Raw genomic sequence first — 20198 nt, forward strand, 5'->3', positions numbered from 1 at the left:
CATATTAATTAGTGACTTGTGACTGTACACGGACATCAAATGTTTGAGGCTAGTTAAATTTTTGGTAATGTTTTTGTTTTGAAAAAAGTTAAATACTGCTGTTTTTGTAAATAATCATGTCTAAAAATGTGGTTTATTCTTGTGATGCATAGTTAAATTAGGCTTTTTATTCATTTTTTATTAATTAATTCTTTATTCGTTAATTTCAATACTTTTAGATCACCTTTAGATTACTTTTGACTAATAAAGTATATTTCATAGGCGATATTGCCAAAGATATTCTTACAATCTAAATGATGCTTTTTGTTTGTTTTTTCTACTTTTGGTTTTATAATTAAAACTGTATTCAAAGTCAAATCATAAAACCAAAACTAGAAATGAAAAAGTAATCTAAAAGTAATCCAATTAGTAACCCATAATCTAAATTGCAATAGTAACTACATATTTTATCATCTAATTTGTAAAGTTTAATCGACCCATCATTGTGAAATTTTTCTATTCTTTTTAAAAGTCCTTTTTTGGGTCACTTTTAGATTACTCTTGACTAATAAAGTAAAAATAATGTTTTGTAGGGCTATTCGATATTGTGGAAGGGATTATTAAAACCAAAATTATGTTTTCCATTTTCTTTTTCTACTTTTGGTTTTATAATTTAAACTGTATTCAAATTCAAATCATAAAACCAAAACTAGAAATTAAAAAGTAATCTGAAAGTAATCCAATTAGTAATCCATAATCTAGACTGCATTTTTATATACACATTTTATCATAAAATTTGTAATCTTATTCTGCCTATCACTGTGAAATCATTCTATTCTTTTTAAAAGTAATTTTGGTAACTTTTAGATTACTTTTGACTGATTAAGTACATTTTATATGCCTTGACAATATAGCCGAAGGTATTATTATGACCAAAATTATGTTTGCCATATTTTTTTGTACTTTTGGCTTTATAATTTAAATTATAATCAAATTCAAATCATAAAACACAAACTAGCAATGAGAAAGTAATCTAAAAGTAATCCAATTAGTAATCCATAATCTGTGAAATAATCTTTAAAGACCTTTTTTGTTCACTTTTAGATTACTTTCAGATTACTTTTGACTGATGTTTCCATTTTCTTTTTCTAAACCCAAACTAGAAATGATTTAAATCAAAAGTAATCAAAAAGTAATCTAGTTATTAATTAATAATCTAAATTGCAATGCTAACTACAAATTTGATCATGAAATTTGTCATCTTTAATCTGCGCATCTCTGTGAAGTCTTCCTATTCTTTTTAAAAGTCATTTTTGGTAACTTTTAGATTACTTTTGACTTATAAAGTATATTATAAGGATAGTCGATATTGCAGAAGGTATTATTACATTAAAAATCATGTTTTCTTTTTCTACTTTTGATTTTATAGTTTAAACTATAATCAAATTCAAACCATAAAACCCAAACTAGAAATAAGAAAGTAATCTAAATCCAATTAGTAATCCAAAATCTGTAAAATAACCTTTTTTGGTCACTTTTAGATTACTTTCGACTGATAAAGTACATTATAAGGCTAGGCGATATTTCCAAAGGTATTGTTAAAATCTAAATTATCTTTCCATTTTCTTTTTCTATATACAGTATTACTATAACCAAATTCAAATCTCAAAAGTAATTAAAAGTAATCCAGTTAGTAATCAATAATCGAGATTGCAATACTAACTACAAATTTTATCATGAAATTTGTCATCTTGAATCTGCTGTGTTTTCCATTTTCTTTTTCTACTTTTGGCTTTATAACTTAAACTGTAATCAAATTCAAATCATAAAACCAAAACTAGAAATTAAAAAGTAATCTAAAAGTAATCCAATTAGTAATCCATAATCTAGACTACATTTTTATTTACACATTTTAAATATGAAACTTGTCATCTTTAATCTGCGCATCACTGTGAAATCATTCTATTCTTTTTAAAAGTCCTTTTGGTCACTTTTAGATTAATTTTGACTAATAAAGTATATTTTATGGGGCTTTTCGACATTGCCAAAGGGTATTATTACAACCAAAATGATGTTTTCCATTATATTCTTTTACTATAATTTAAATTATAATCAAATTTAAACCATAAAATTATTTTTTGGTCATTTTTGATCAACTCTTGATGGGGGGAAAATACAAATTAAAACAAACAAATTAAATAAACATGCCAACCTCAAACGCTCGATTAGTTGTGTACATTCAGTTGCAGGTAAATATTAACCAGACGAGTTTATAAAAGTCAGTGTACTGAGGCTAAAACTGGGAAAGGGGACAGAGGTATTAGAGGCTGAAATTTTGGTCAGGAATCGTTTGGCAGTATGAAACAGATTCGAATGTTTGTCAGCACGGGCCAAAAACACTCTTGATTGCACACACAGACCAGCTTATCTCGCTCCAGCCGACAACACATATTGTGAGCGAGAACATTGTCTTTTGACTCTACACAACAGGCTGCAAATCGATCCGAACGTCTCTGCGAGAAGCAAAAAACAAAAAGTAAATGAGAACCACGACCTGAGAGCGTTCGGGAGTTTTTGTTCGTTAAGTTTGGTAGTGCACAAAAAAAGCTCACAATTCCAACACTAATACATCACAGGTCCGGCTCAAACGGTGTGTAAACTGGCATATTAACTCTTCCAGATGCCAACAACATAAACAGAAGGAACGGGGAGGTGTGCAAATAAGCCATCGTATAACAAAACGTTAAAAAAAAAAACGTAATCGCTTCGTAATATCATCTGCATATATACAGTACACAGTAATCAACAAAGATCACACAAACAATCAGACACTGATAAAACTATCCATACAAATATATAGTGAGATATACTATAAGTGTGTTTACGTCGATATAATCAGGATTATCAATAAATATTCGGACTTCGGCCCAAAAATCTGGAACGTGTGCTTATTAGCTTCTTGATAAAATTGGAATGACTATTAAAAAGCTGTCAGGAAAACAATGATACAGCTAATGCATTAATATTCATGATCTGTAGCTCCGCCCATCGTAGATGTACAGGACAGGCATTACAATCGATATGCTTGTTACTTTGGCGTTTTAAGTTTTATCTGACAAAACTGCTTAAGGGGGGAAAACTTTTTCACGCTAGCATATTAATTGGAATATTTAACTAGTTGAGTCGAGTTTTCAGTGGGTGAGACACAATATAAACGCATTTGATTTGCTGATGAATATTAATTAGGTGACATGGTCTTTGGGAAAGCATCTTAAGATACAGTTATTGTTTTGCTTTATTTTCTTAAAATTTTAAATGAGCTTTTATTTAAACAGATGAGAGGGGGTGAAAACGTTTTCACGCTAGCATATTAATTGGAATATTTAACTAGTTGATTTGGGTTTTCAGTGGGTGGGACACAATATGAACACATCTGATATGCTCATGAATATTAATTATGTGACATGATATTTGGGTAAGCATCTAAGATACAGAGTTACTGTTTTGCTTTATTTTCTTAATATTTAAAATGAGTTTTTATTTAAACAGATGTGGGGGGTGAAAACCTTTTCACGCATATTAATTGGAATATTTAACTAGTTGAGTTGGGTTTTCAGTGGGTGGGACACAATATGAACACATCTGATATGCTCATGAATATTAATAAGGTGACATAATAGTTGGGAAAGCATCTAAGATACAGTTATTGTTTTGCTTTATTTTCTTAATATTTTAAATGAGCTTTTATTTAAACAGATGTAAAGGGGGTGAAAACTTTTTCACGCTAGCATATTAATTGGAAAATTGAACTAGTTGAGTTGGGTTTTCAGTGAGTGGGACACAATATGAACACATCTGATATGCTCATGAATATTAATTAGATTACATAAGTTACAGAGTTATTGTTTTAGTGTATTTAACTCTTTTATTTCATATTTGTTGTTTTTGTTTTGAATATTTTGAAAAAAAATTGTGTTTGAATTTGCATATTCATTTTACAGTCATGATAGTTATAAATATTAATGTACTTTCTATTAATTTGATATATAATTATATAAATAAACCTTTTAAATAGACAACGTTTTAGATTAGATTTATTTAAAGATAACAACGCCTACACATTAGATTAGCTTTGGAAACTACAGCATAGTCTCTATGACATTACATACGTGTCCCAGCCTAAATAAGGAACAAAAAATCTACTTTGCATATCTAATTTTTAATTAAACTTCAAACCCCCCTATTAAAGTGATTTAAATGAGGTTTTATCTCATATTTAATGTTATTTTTCATTCAGATTTGAGCCCAAAAATGTACTGTGGCCATGCGGAACCAATCTCTTAATCCGTAATGATTATCTCCCAAAGTGTGGGAACTTTCCGGAAGTTTTAATGGCCACTACTTGCAGGCATTTGCATTTGGATTCAGTCAATTTAAGAGATGCTTTCAAGTCTAATTCACATCTTAGTTCACTGATACGTCTCCCCTCAGCTTTATTAATCAAATTAACCTCTGAAGCCGACGTGTCATTTTGAAACACGAGCCTCGATAAGGCGTAACGATATGCTGTTCTCAGGTCAGAAACTTTGGACTTTAATACACTCAAGGATGTGTGTCTTTTCCACACTTTTCCTCAAAGTCATTCGACGCCCAGAGGAAAGGCATTCGGAGTTGGCCGTAATACAGACAAAAACAGCGCCCTACAGAGGGCAAGCTAATCAACATTACATGCCCTGTTCTTCCAGGAAATTAGCAATTAAAAAGAGCTTGATATTTTAGTCCATAATTAACAAGAGCACGAGTTACGATTGATCGCTGATTTTACGCTTTAAATGTCGTGAGATGCCCAATGATCGGATAATGGCTCGAGATTTAACACTCATAAAAGGATATCACTTCGCCTCAGCGTGAGACGGGACGAGACACAAATAAAACAGGCAGCTTGGCAAACACAATCTCACTTTACGCTCAGTATTAAAACCACCACATTCAGATAAAAATACACGGCGCTTTGAACAAAAACGGCACGACAACAACGATTAAAATCAGTCAGACTGGTCCACGCTTTGATCCTTCTGTGAGACGGGGGAGGGGCGGGAAACCGACTGGTGCAATGCATGATGGGAGGCAGTGGGTGTGATTGGTTAGTTGTTTCGTTTGGGTAGATGACTCAAGATGAATTCACCCACGCCGAGGAAATAGACCACCTGAGCGATGCCGAAGAGCGGCGCGATGACCAGCGCTCGACAGTACGCCCCCTTCAGGAATGCAGCGGGACCTTCGTTGCGTAAAATCTTCCTGTGATCAGATGGGAGAAAAAGAAATCAACATTTAACTTAAACCAATGGCACAAAACAACAATGCCAGCGACTCGCGACTCTGACTATCCGCTTCGGTGCTTCAAAATATACAACGGTGCACACAAACTAATAGGCCCAAGTTTAATCTCGGTGTAATTTTGGAGACCTCCACTCGGAGACTATTTTTCATGTTCAGTCGTAGCCTGTATTTATTTTCAATGTTTTATTGTTAAGTTTAATCTGGTGCCATTAAATTAATCCGCTGCATCTGACGTTATTGCTTTGTTTTTAATATAATGTAATCACCCTAGAGGACACAATCCAATGGATAAAAAAATCAAAAGGCTGATGGTATTTCATTTACATGTTTTTTTTAAATGTAAATATTAATCTTTTCTAGGTTCTAATAGTTTAATACATTTCAGAGCCGCTAATTTTTCACGATTGTTTTTGTGATTTTTTTTTTACATTTTTATCGCAAAAAAATCACCAAAAAAAATTATTACAAAGAACTAGAGGGGCTGCTTATATATTATATATTATCACGATAAATAATGTCAAATTTTCTGTAAATGTAATAAATTTTGTTATACTGTATGGAAATGACTATTAACTTTTTTATACTGAAAAATTGACTTGTATGTGTGATTATTTTTCCACGTTTATTTAGATCTTAATGGAACACTCCCCTTTTTTTTGTAAATAGACTCATTTTATAACTGTCTAGAGCAGTGGTTCTCAAACTGTGGTACATGTACCACAAGTGGTACGCAGGCTTCCTTCTAGTGGTGCGCGGAGGACTGATTAATTCAAGCAAAAAAAAAAAAAAAAACACACTTTTAACCCTTTGATTCGTACGATGTGATCCGGAAATTTGATTTTAACAGGCTTAACCTTTTATTTTATCTTTATTTTTCTAATGTTTGTTATGTATTCTATCATTTGAGGTTATTTTCCTCCCCATACTTGTAACGGTTGCGTAACGGGGCGTATCTCGTATTTTTATATCCCAATGTTGAAAGGTATAGTTTAATCAATTGCTTTTCTGACACACATAGCCTACTCTTACACGCAGTACGCAGATCTAATTTCTAATTTAAATATGTAAATCCAAATCATATATTTAAAATACAAGTTAACATTTAGATTTCAAAAATATACAAATAAGAAATATATACAAGCAATGTATATTTCAACATTTTTCAAACAGAGTTATATATGAATATTATGACATACGGTATAACCTATATTTATGAGGTCCAAGAAACATTTCCAGGTTTTGATGATGAGGCTACTCTATGTTAATACTTTACATTTAAGTACAGCAGTTTTCGTTTAATTTTTTTAGAACAGTGCCATTTTTAATTAACTTTTAAATTTTAATTTAAACGTTGACGTTTTACTTGTCTTTTTTTTTTACCTGTAAGTGTGTTATTGTTCAAGCTATTTATTATGTTTAAAGTGGCTGACAATAATAAATATTCATAATAACAAGAATCAATCTGTAGTTTTGTAGTAAGCTGTAGCCGCTTAATTGGGCCTACTATGTATTTCAATACCAGTCATTATAGTGGTACTTGGAGAGACAGTTTTTTTCTAAGGTGGTACTTGTTGAAAATAGTTTGAGAACCACTGCTCTAGAGTTAAACAAGTTTGAATCCATTTAGCAGAGCTCTGGGTCTGGCTCATACACTTTTAGCTTAGCATAATTCATTGAATCAGATTAGCAATTAGCGTCTCGTTCAAAAACTTCCAAAAAGAGTCGAGTTTTAAATAAGTGATCAAAAAAATGTTTGGACATTTTTAGCGAAATGCTAATGGTCTAATCGGATTCAATAGTCCATGCTAAGCTAAGCTAAGCTAAAAGTGCTTCCACTAGACGAATAGATTCAAAAATGGTGAAACCGTCACTTCTGTAGTTACATCGTATACTAAAACTGATAGAAAAATAAACGTTGCTATTTTCTAGGTCGATATGACTAGGAACTATACAACCATTTTGGCATAATAATCAAGAAACTTTGCTGCCGCACCATGGTTAAAAGTGCAATGATATTACGCAGCGATGTTAACTTTTTATCTAGCTTAGTATTTTCAGCCACTTTCACAAAAATTTGCTTTTTAAAAATCATTCATTAATTTTCCTTCAGCTTAATGCCTTATTTAACAGTGGTCACCACAGCGGAATGAATCGCTAACTTATCCATTCATTCATTTTGTTTTCGACTTAGTCCCTTTATTAATCAGGTCGACACAGCGGAATGAACCACCAACTATTATGGCTTATGTTTTACGCAGCAGATGCCCATCCAGCCGCAACCCAGTACTGGGAAAACCCCATATACTCTCACATTCAAACACAGACATACACTATGGCCAATTTACTTCATCCAATTCATCTATAGCGCATGTGTTTGGACTGTGGGGGAATCCGGAGGAAACCCACACCAACACGTGGAGAACATGCCAACATCAACACAGAAATGCCAACCGACCCACAGGAACTCGAACCAGTGACCTTCTTGCTGTGAAGCACCAGTGCTAACCACTGAGCCACTGTGCCACATCTTTTTAAAATGAGAAAAGCATACTATGTAAAACTAAACTCTAGCATAATAGGAGCAGCTTAATAAAGCAAGGTCACCTGATGAACTCCCCGGCCAATAAAAATGATCTCACCTGATACAGTCCGTCACCCCACTGTAAGAGTCCTCTTCACTGCCTCGTGTTAGCGACTGGAGTCTGGTCTTTATCACTGAAACACACACAAGAGGTTCAACGGTCACAGATGTGGCTTTTTGCATTGCACAACAGTTCTTGCTAACATATACAGTAGGCTGCTTTCCAGACGCTAGCGAGCTGCTTCACTGCATACTGCCTGCTTAGCCTCCTGACAGAGACCAAACGTGACTGTTTTGGCAACCTGCAATTGGTCTAAATAGAGTTTAAGTATCTAGTTAATTAAGAGAGATTAGCCTGTGTATCACATGTGGATATGAAGACACAAAAAACTTGAAAACAAATATTTTAATATTCATTGTTAAAATAAAAATACTAAATAATTTTCAGAATTTTGTACTTTTATGTTCAATTAATTAACTATATGACAAAACTGATATTCAGCATTATGTACTTTTATTTAGTTGGTTAAAAGAGAGATCAGCATGTGTATCATAAGTGGGTATGAAGACACAAAAAACTTAAAAACATACAGTTCAAAATTATTAGCCCCCTTTGAATTTTTTTCTTCTTTTTAAAATATTTCCCAAATAATGTTTAACAGAGCAAGGAAATTTTCACAGTATGTCTGATAATATTTTTTCTTCTGGAGAAAGTTTGGCTGGAATAAAAGCAGTTATTAATTTTTTAAACACCATTTTAAAGACAATATTATTAGCCCCTTTAAGCTATATTTTTTCTGATAGTCTATAGAACAAACTATCATTATACAATAACTTGCCTAATCACCCTGACCTGCCTAGTTAACCTTATTAACCCAGTTAAGCCTTTAAATGTCACTTTAAGCTGTATAGAAGTGTCTTGAAGAATATCTAGTTAAATATTATTTACTGTCATCATGGCAAAGATAAAATAAATCAGTTATTAGAGATGAGTTATTAAAACTATTATGTTTATACAGAAATAAACAAGGGGCCTAATAATTCAGGGGGGCTAATAATTCTGACTTCAACTGTATATTTAATGTGCAGAATTTAAATAAAAATGCTAAATAATATTCAATATTCTCTACTTTTACATTCCATGTAATATACTATTGAAAAACATTCAATGTGTAATATTTAGTGTTCAATATATACATTTCAATTATTACAATGTCCATTAAAATTATTGGCATTGGTAATACTGTAATACAAATATTCATAAATAAAAAGAGACAAAAATGTAAACATATTCAACATTTAGTTTACAAAAAGAGATTAAACAACTATTGAAAATATTAATTATGAAATATTCAGCAATACAAAACGAATATAAAGATTATTTCTAAAAACTTATACAGTAAAAACACAAAAAAAATGCTTGTTTATAAATGATATTGATATATTCAATTAGGCATGGGACGATAACCAGTTTCAATGTTTACTGTGGTTTGGAAAAGTCTGTTAAAATTCCCTGCGGTATGTGTACTTTTATGATTTCAAGTGAAGTTTATTTATAAATTAATTTGGAGAGGATCATGTGCTTATGATTGCTTACAGCCGGTTCTGCATTATTCAATTTATGAATAACCAATCAGACGATTCCTAAGCCACTATAAATACCCTGAGTTCCATATGACAGCCATCTTCGTTTTGAAGAATCTCCCCTTCCACCCCTACTCCCCCTCTTTCCCTATATATTATATATATATATATATATATATATATATATATATATATATATATATATATATATATATATATATATATATATATATATATATATATATATATATTTCCCATATATCCATATTTTTCAGGATACTAGTATTCCACTTAAAGTGACATTTAAAGTGTTAATTAGGCAGGTTAGGGTAACTAGGCAAGTCATTGTATAACAGTTGTTTGTTCTGTAGACAATGGAAAACAAATCTTGCTTAAGGCAGCTAATAATATTGACCTTAAAATGATTAAAAAATAAATTAAAAAAAACTGCTTTTATTCTAGCCGAAATAAAACAAATAAGACTTTTTCCAGAAGAGAATGAAAATATTATAGGAAATACTGTGAAACATTATAATTTATTATATAGTTTATATGAGGGCGAATAATTCTGACTTCAGCTGTATATTATGTGATAATGAGGAGTAACGCACCATCTACAGGGTTAACAGCGACTGCAGCTGTGCTTCCTGCAATGCAGCCTGAGATGAAGGAGACGTAGAAAGGCGCAGGACCATCTCCTCCTTTCTTCCCCAGATTATTCAGATTAGCAAACAGGGGGAAATAAATGATAGAGAACGGGACGTCCCTGAAAAGAGAGGAAACACAAATGTGAAATATAAGCGCTCGTTCTGCCAGAATCAGTGATGGTTATTGTGTGATACAGTGTCCTCCGCTAACATTGGTTAATATGAGCAAAGAAGGCTTTGAAAAATGTATTTATTGTTTAAAGGAACACAACACTTTTTTTAAATAGGCTCATTTTACAACAGCTAAACTATTACGTTCCACCTATTTTGAATCTATTCAGAAGACTTTTAGCTTAGCTTAGCATAAATCATTTAATCGGATTAGACCATTAGCATCTCGCAAAAATTCACAGCAGTTTCGATAATTTTCCTATTTAAAGCTCAACTCTAATTCGAAAGTTATTAAAGCTCTTTTAAATTTTTTTTAACAATATGCTAATGGTCTAATTCAGTTCAATGGATGTTTCCCAGTACTGGGTTGCAGCTAGAAGGGCATCCGCTGTGATAAACATTTGCTGGATAAGTTGGCATTCTGCTATAGTGACCCTTGATTAATAACTTTCAACGTGTAATATAGAGTATTCCAAATATCACAATTACAATGTTAAATTTTCTTTAATATTATTGCTATTTTTAATACTACTAGACACATATTCAAAAATAAGAGAGATAAAAATGTAAACTATTCAGTTAAAAAAGAAATTAAACAATTATTGAAAATATTAAATATGTAGACTCTTCAAAAAAAGAGTTTTGATCATTTTTCTATTTAAAGCTTGCCTTTTAAATAAAAAAAAATAGCTAAATTTATTTGAGCAAGATGCTAATGGTCTAATCCAATTAAATGATCTATGCTAAGCTAAGCTAAAAGCAGTTGCCGCTAGACCCGGAGATCAGCTGAATGGATTCAAAAATGGTAAAACTCAACCGTTGAACTCTAGAGAGATATAAATACTTTTTGATCTTTTGCCAAAGACCTTACCAAAAAATCTAAGAGTTTTTGGATGTAAGTAGAGGATGAGTATAGCGAAAAGTTCTATACAAGTGACTTTAATTTAATTATTGTCACCCATGTGTACAAAAAAAAGTAAAATAGTTATGGGAATATACTTCAAAAATATTTGGCCAATATGAATTCATAGCAGTGCCAATAATTCTGCACACACACACACACACACACACGCACACACACACACACACACACACATTTAACGAAGATATTTAATTTTATATACTGTATATAAAGCGATGCTCTTTTTGCAATTGTTTGTTCTCAACAAGAGTTTTTTCAGAATAATACAGAACGATCAAAAAATTAAACAATAAAGACGTTTTTTTTTTCTTTTTTATTGCTTTTGTACAGTATATTATAATATATCAATTTTCTTTACAAACTAATGGTTACATACCAATTTACAGTTGAAGTCAGAATTAATAGCCCCCTGAATTATTCGCCCCCCTGTTTATTTTTTTCCTCAATTTCTGTTTAACGGAGAGCAGATTTTTTTCAACACATTTCTAAGCATAATAGTTTTAATAACTCATCTCTAATAACTGATTTATTTTATCTTTGCCATGATGACAGTAAATAATATTTGACTAGATATTTTTCAAGACACTTCTATACAGCTTAAAGTGACATTTAAAGGCTTCACTAGGTTAATTAGTGTAACTAGGCAGGTTAGGGTAATTAGGCAAGTTATTGTACAACGATGGTTTGTTTTGTAGACTATCAAAAGAATATATAGCTTAAAGGGGCTAATAATATTGACCTTAAAATCGCTTTAAAAAAATGAAAAGCTGCTTTTATTCTTGCCGAAAAAAAAAGAAATAAGACTTTCTCCAGAAGGAAAAATATTATAGGAAATACTGTGAAAATTCCCTGCTCTCTTAAACATCATTTGGGAAATATTTGAAAAAATATATATATTCAAAGGTGGGCAAACAATTCTGACTTCAGCTGTAAATGGAAAGTTTTGCAGTAACAAAAACAAGCTGTGATGTCCGAATACATATTACATTGAAAAAAGTATATAAAATAAATAGAAATATTGTATTTGCCAACAAGAAGTTTTGTTCTTTGTTCAGTTTTGGCAGTGTGTGTTTTGCTAACCTGAGCAGTGTGGCCCCCAGGCCCTTGTAGAGCCCCGCGATGCCCTTCTCCTTCAGCAGTTGTCTGGTGAGTTGCATAGCAGTGGGGGACTTCATCTCCACGGGGCCCCCTGGGGTCACAGCCTGAGGCATGAGCTTCCTCTGAGCCGCTGCACACGAAACACATCAGAAATACAGTTGATGTCAGAATTATTTGCCCTCCTGTGAATTTTTGTTTCTTTTTCATATATTACCCAAATGATATTTAACAGATTGAGGAATTTTTCACAGTATTTCTTATAATATTTTTTCTTCTGGAGAAAGTTTTATTTGTTTTATTTCGGCTGCAAAAAAATGCAGTTTTAGGTCAATATTATTACCCCCTTTAAGCTATATTTGTTTTTAATAGTCTACTACAGAACAAACCACTGTTATAAAATGACTTGCCTAATTACCCTAACCTGCCTAAATGTCACTTTAAGCTGTATAGAAGTGTCTTGTAAAATATCTAGTCAAATATTATTTACAGTAATCATGGCAAAGATAAAATAAATCAGTTATTAAAGATGAGTTATTAAACTATTATGTTCAGAAATGTGTTGATAAAGAATCTTCTCTCTGTTAAACAGAAATTGAGGAAAAAATATACATGGGGCAAATCTCACAGACTGGCAAATATAAAAAGACTACTGATTAAATATTTAATAATACAAAATATTTAATTCGCTGAAAAATACAGAATGAATAATAACCACTATATTAAATAATATTCATTAATGCCTGACAACGGCCTTTTTTTATTCAGATAATATTATTCAGAATAACAATGGTCAGTATTTAAAGAAAATAGATTTTTTTAAAATGAATTATATGTAAATGAATTCTTAAATAAAACGTAATTACTAAATCAAACATAATCAAACTGGAAATGTACTTTAAACATTGCAATATTTAATACAAGAAAATACATATTTAATTCAATTATTCATTTTCTTGTCGGCTTAGTCCCTTTTTTAATCTGGGGTCGCCACAGCGGAATGAACCGCCAACTTATCCAGCATGTTTTTACACAGTGGATGCCCTTCCAGCAGCAACCCGTCTCTGGGAATACATATTTAATAATATTTAAATTTATATTCAGTTCTGCTAAAGGTGACTTAATATTAGTATTTATATAAAGTATTTATATCTATATCTAATTTACATAATTTACAAATTGTTCATTTAAAAAATATATATTTTTAAAAGTATGTTGTTTTTTAAAGGGACAGTTCACCCAAAAATAAAAATGGTGTCTCCCTCAATTCTTTTGAAACCTTTATAAGTTTCGTTCCTTTGTTGAACACAAAATATGATATTTTGAAAAAGCTGAAAACCTGTAACCATTGACTATTAAGAAAAACAAATACTATGGAAGTCAATGGTTACAGGTTTTTAGCATTTTTCAAAACACCGCTTTTGTGTTTAGCATAAAAAAAGAGACTTATAAATGTTTAAAACAATTAAAAAGTAGCTAAATAATGACATAAATTTCATTTTTAGGTGAACTATCCCTTTTTTAAAAGCTATATTTAATATTTATGTTTTACAAAAATGTTTTTAAAATATTCAAAAAAACTAAATATTTATTACACTGAACACATTATACTCAGGTGTACAAAATAATATATATGCTGACATAATATTCCTCATAGAAACCTATTGCACTTTTTATTACATCCACATTCATCAAAGAATTGTATTGCTCTACGACTAAAAATGAAATTGTCAAATGTGAACACAAGGTGGCAGTGCTTCATTCCTCTTCTCTGCCCTGATCTCTCACTTCTCCCCTCGCTCCTTCCTCTTTTCTGCAGATATTCTTACCGATTCTTCCGGCGTCTTGCAGCTGAATCTTCAGCATCTCCATCGGTGTCGTAACGATGACCTGCAACACAAACACAAGCTTAACCTCACAAACCTGAAGGAATGAGAACGAGATCATTTAAAGGGCCACACACACATATTTACATCAACCTAAAGCTGCTGTGAATGGTCAAACTGGTTACAAACACACACTCTTAATGATTTTACACGTGTGTAAATGTAGTTAAACCTATCAAAGCCTCGTCTGAAAGCCTGTCATTTTTGCTACGACTATTTTAAAAAGGAGCCACCGCATATAAAAACATACAATTAGCACATCCTCCTACGTGCTGTGGTTCAGGTGGGTTCACAAAGCAGTATACGAGACCCATTTCACATCCGTAATGTGTCAAACTGAGGTGTTTTTACCACGCTTTATAGGTCGATGCTTTTCTAGGTGTTTTTAGAAGATTGCTAAGATATTTGAGTGTTTTAGCATGTCTGAATGGTGTTTGGGGGTGTCACGGTGGCGCAGTGGGTAGCACGATCGCCAAACAGCAAGAGGGTCGCTGATTTGAGCCTCGGCTGAGTCAGTAGGCATTTCTGTGTGGTACGTTCTCCTCGTGTTGGTGTGGGTTTCCTCTGGGTGCTCTGGTTTCCCTCACAGTCCAAACACATGCGCTATAGGGGAATTGGGTAAGCTAAATTGTCTGTAGTGTAAGTGTGTGAGTGAGAGTATAAGGGTGTTTCCCAGTACTAGGTTGCGGCTGGAAGGGCATCCGCTGTGTAAAACATATGCTGGATAAGTTGGCGGTTCATTCCGCTGTGGTGACCCCAGATTAATAAAGGGACTAAACTGAAGGAAAATGAATGAATGAATTGTTTGAGTATTTTTGCTACTTTTATTAGTGGTTGCTAAGGAATTGTGAGCGTTTTTGATATAGTAGTTTCTTTAGTGGTGGCTAAGGCGTTGCTATGGTGTTGTGTAGTGTTTTTACTACTTTTGAGGTCACTAAGGTGTTGATGTGAATGATTTTGCTAGTTTCATTAGTGGTTGCTATGGTGTTGTGTGTGAGTTTAGGTTGCTAAGGTGTTTTGCTAAGTAGTTTAACTAGCTTTAGTAGTGGTTGCAAAGTCATTGCAGTGTTTTTACTACTTTAGTTCTTGTGAGTTTTTTTACTAGTTTCTTTAGTGGTTGCAAAAGCGTTGCTAAGGTGTTGTGTTTTACTAGTTTTTTACTGGTTGCTAAGGTGTTGCTATGGTGTTGTGAGTCTTTTTACTAGTTTCTTTAGTGGTTGCTAAATTGTTGCTAAGGTGTTGTAAGTGTTTTACTAGTTTTTTACTGGTTGCTAAGATGTTGCTATGGTGTTGCGAGTCTTTTTACTAGTTTCTTTAGTAGTTGCTAAGATGTTGCTATGCAGTTGTGGGTGTTTTATTAGATTCTTTAGTGCCTGTTGAGGTGTTGATATGGTGCTGTAGATGTTTTACTATTTTAAGGCCTACTACGGTGTTGACATGGTGTTGTGACTGTTTTACTACTGTACTGGTTGTTAAGGTGTTGCTATGGGGTTGTGAGTCATTTTACTAGTTTTCTTAGTGGTTGCTATGGTGTTGTAAATTTTTACATTTTTAGTGGTTGCTAAGGTGTTGTGACTTATTTACTAGTTTTTTTTTGTGGTTGCTAAAGTGTTCCTATGGTGTTGTGGGTGTTTTTAATAGGTGTTTCACTGGTTGCTATGGTGTTTCTAAGGTGTTGTGAGTGTTTTTACAAGTTTTTAGTGGTTGCTTAGGCATCGCTATGGTGTTGTGAGCATTTTTCTACTTTTTCAGTGGTTGCTAAGGTGTTGCTATGGTGTTGTGAGTCTTTTTACTAGTTTCTTAGTAGTTGCTATGGTGTTGCAAGTCTTTTTACTAGTTTCTTTAGTAGTTGCTAAGGTGTTGCTATGGTGTTGTGAGTCTTTTTACTAGTTTCTTTAGTAGTTGCTAAGGTGTTGCTATGGTGTTGTGAGTCTTTTTACTAGTTTCTTTAGTAGTTGCTAAGATGTTGCTATGCAGTTGTGGGTGTTCTATTAGATTCTTTAGTGCCTGTTGAGGTGTTGATATGGTGCTGTAGATGTTTTACTATTTTAAGGCCTACTACGGTGTTGACATGGTGTTGTGACTGTTTTACTACTGTACTGGTTGTTAAGGTGTTGCTATGGGGTTGTGAGTCATTTTACTAGTTTTCTTAGTGGTTGCTATGGTGTTGTAAATTTTTACATTTTTAGTGGTTGCTAAGGTGTTGTGACTTATTTACTAGTTTTTTTTTGTGGTTGCTAAAGTGTTCCTATGGTGTTGTGGGTGTTTTTAATAGGTGTTTCATTGGTTGCTATGGTGTTTCTAAGGTGTTGTGAGTGTTTTTACAAGTTTTTAGTGGTTGCTTAGGCATCGCTATGGTGTTGTGAGCATTTTACTACTTTTTCAGTGGTTGCTAAGGTGTTGCTATGGTGTTGTGAGTCTTTTTACTAGTTTCTTAGTAGTTGCTATGGTGTTGCGAGTCTTTTTACTAGTTTCTTTAGTAGTTGCTAAGGTGTTGCTATGCAGTTGTGGGTGTTTTATTAGATTCTTTAGTGCCTGTTGAGGTGTTGATATGGTGCTGTAGATGTTTTACTATTTTAAGGCCTACTACGGTGTTGACATGGTGTTGTGACTGTTTTACTACTTTACTGGTTGCTAAGGTGTTGCTATGGTGTTGTAAATGTTTTACTACTTTAGTGGTTGCTAAGGTGTTGTGACTTATTTTCTAGTTTTTTTGTGTGGTTGTGAAGGTGTTCTTATGGTGTTGTGGGTGTTTTTAATAGTTGTTTCAGTGGTTGCTATGGTGCTTCTAAGGTGCTGTGAGTGTCTTTACTAGTTTTTAGTGGTTGCTAAGGCATCGCTATGTTGTTTTGAGCCTTTTGCTAGTTTTTTTTTCAGTGGTTGCTAAGGCATCGCTATGGTGTTGTGAGCATTTTACTACTTTTTCAGTGGTTGCTAAGGTGTTGCTATGGTGTTGTGAGTCTTTTTACTAGTTTTTTAATAGTTGCTATGGTGTTGCTATGGTGTTGTGGGTGTTTTATTAGATTCTTTAGTGCCTGTTGAGGTGTTGATATGGTGCTGTAGATGTTTTACAATTTTAAGGCCTACTACGGTGTTGATATGGTGTTGTGACTGTTTTACTACTTTACTGGTTGTTAAGGTGTTGCTATGGGGTTGTGAGTCATTTTACTAGTTTTCTTAGTGGTTGCTACGGTGTTGCTATGGTGTTGTAAATGTTTTACTACTTTAGTGGTTGCTAAGGTGTTGTGATTTATTTTCAAGTTTTTTGTGTGGTCGCTAAGGTGTTCCTATGGTGTTGTGGGTGTTTTTAATAGTTGTTTCAGTGGTTGCTATGGTGTTTCTAATGTGCTGTTAGTGTTTTTACTAGTTTTTAGTGGTTGCTTAGGCATCGCTATGGTGTTGTGAGCATTTTACTACTTTTTCAGTAGTTGCTAAGTTGTTGCTATGGTGTTGTGAGTGATTTTACTTGATTATTGGTTGCTAAGGTGTTGTTATTGTGTTGTGACCCTGCTTATAAAACTGCTTTAATCAGCCTAGGCTGGTTGGCTGGTTTAGCTGGTTGACCAGCCTGGTTTTAGAGGGCTTAGATAGGCTGAAAAATAACCAGCTAAAACCAGCTTGTCCACCCTGGTTTAAGCTGGACATAGCTGGTTTCGGCTGACCTCACAGCCAGGCTAGGCTGGTCAAGCTGGTTTTAGATGGTCATCTCCTAGCCTGACCAGCTAAGGCCAGGCTGGAAATTGCCAAAACCCCTCTAAAACCAGGCTGGTCCACCAGCCAACCAGCCTTGGCTGATTTAAGCTGTTTTTTTCAGCAGGGGACTGTTTTTACAAGTTTCTTTAGTGGTTGCTAAGGGGTCATGAGTAATTTTCCTGAATTGTCCAGGTGGTTTTCTGTTGTTTAACGAATGTAATCTTATGGAGGCTCATGGAGTGGAGTGAAGTTTAGTTTAGCATGAACATGCAGCACTGTCGACAGACAAAGACACATTTATGTGTGCTAGCGCTGCTGTCACCAGAGACCCAATTACACGTTTCATCAGATCCGAAGGGGTTTGTACAGGTCTGCGGCTCATCTCCTCTGCTCTCCACTAACCTGACTCGGCACTAGTTGATGGGATTACTTGCGTGAGATGCCGATAGGTAGAAAGAGCATGTCAATCTTAATCAAGAGTCTGCTGTAATCCCATCATTTAATCCCGCATGCCTGTAAAGCTGCTCAATGACAACAGGAAGCTGATCATCTCCGAGAGGTCACATGACCGGATCACTACAACTCAATCAGTTAAAACCGTCAATAGTGGAAGTCATTTAAGTGGTTTAGCTGACGTTCATTCATCCATCTGAATGGCTGATTAGAATACAATTATTCAGTCATACGTGTGTAAACGGATAGATTTTAATAATAATGTTAATTAATATACAGTCTATCTACACAATTTCCAAGTCCTAAAAAGCTGTATGGATTTGTCCAGATGCTTTGAGTCTGTTGATTTGAGTGTGGTATTGTGGAAGAACACACACATTAAGCAGGCGAGCGTCATTACACGGCTCGGCTGCTGTATAATGCGAGAGCTGATGTGTGTGAGCACCTGCTTCAGGTGAAAGGCTGTTAGTGGCGGATCAGGCGGTGTGTGGATAATGTGGATGTGTTTACGGCACTAATGCATCTGTGTTTTGTCTCTTCAGCCATTACAGACACAATGATCTGTGTGCTGCTGAATCGTCTGTTAGCAGAGGCTCAAGCATCACGTGCGTGTGTGTGTGTGTCTGTGTGTGTGTGTGTCTGTGTGTCTCTGTGTATTTGTGTGTGTCTGTGTCTGTGTGTGTGTGTGTGTTTGCGCACTGACCTGACAGGTTCCTGCACCGCAGCCAGCCAGCATCTCTTTCAGGAGAGTGAGTTTCTGCCTGAGGAAGAACAGAAGAGTGTGAGCTTTCTTATTATCAACACACACACACACACACACACATGCGCAGACACACACACACACACACACACACACACACACACACACACACACACACACACACACACACACACACACATCAGAAACAAACCCACACATACATCAGAAACAAACACACACACACACACACACATCCGAAACACACAAACACATCACACACACACACCAACAGAAACACACACACCAGAAATATCCATTCATATCAGACACACACACGGATATTAGAAACACACACCATAATCACACACATTGGAAACACACAAACATATCACACACACACACACACACATCAGAAACACACACACCAGAAATATCCATTCATATCAGAAACAGCCACACACACATCAGAAACACACACACACACATCAGAAACACACACACACATCAGAAACACACACACACATCAGAAACACACACACACACACACACACACACACACACATCAGAAACACACACAAACATCAGAAACACACACACACACACACACATCAGAAACACACACACACACATCAGAAACACACACACACATCAGAAACACACACACACACATCAGAAACACACACACACACACATCAGAAACACACACACACACACATCAGAAACACACACACACACACACACACACACACATAAGAAACAAACACACACATCAGAAACACACACACACACACATCAGAAACAAACACACACATCAGAAACACACATCCATCAGAAATACACACACACACACACATACACGCACACACACACACTGGTGCTTGTTAATAATTCACACTTTGTTTTGGGGATGCTGGTCAATAATTCACCAGCGCCGTTTGCAGTCGCCATGGATACCCAGCCGAGCAGGGCATTGTGGGTATTGTCTGTGTGCATGTGTAATATTAATGCGCTCTGGTAATGTAATACTGTGAGCTGAACTGATTGAGACGTTCATCCGCATCGGTATGTCACACACCCGTGTCAGATGGTGATACCACGGTATTTTGATGTGTTTCGAGGTCGCCATATTGAGAGAAGAGGGACATGA

At 34.4% G+C, this 20198-nt stretch overlaps 1 protein-coding gene across 2 annotated transcripts in view; it reads right to left on the reverse strand.

The window, feature by feature from the left end:
* Positions 1–2538: 2538 nt before the first annotated feature.
* Positions 2539–20198, reverse strand: part of slc25a22a (solute carrier family 25 member 22a) — a 44900-nt gene continuing 27240 nt past the window's right edge. The window contains exons 6-12 of one of the 2 annotated variants that reach the window (XR_015526048.1): positions 19055–19112; positions 14149–14209; positions 12305–12452; positions 10096–10250; positions 7959–8034; positions 3866–5277; positions 2539–3671 (exon numbers count right to left, since the gene is read on the reverse strand). Coding sequence is in view for 1 of the 2 variants with exons in the window: in XM_087311602.1 (XP_087167728.1) it covers positions 5124–5277; positions 7959–8034; positions 10096–10250; positions 12305–12452; positions 14149–14209; positions 19055–19112 (652 nt within the window). In the remaining variant the exon portion in view is untranslated. Of the gene's footprint in view, positions 5278–7958; positions 8035–10095; positions 10251–12304; positions 12453–14148; positions 14210–19054; positions 19113–20198 lie in introns of both variants that reach the window. The other variant, XM_087311602.1, reaches the window with a different exon arrangement.

This window comes from Danio rerio, chromosome 25 (genome assembly GCF_052040795.2).
Source record: "Danio rerio strain M-AB ecotype USA chromosome 25, GRCz13ab, whole genome shotgun sequence".
NCBI lineage: Eukaryota > Metazoa > Chordata > Actinopteri > Cypriniformes > Danionidae > Danio > Danio rerio.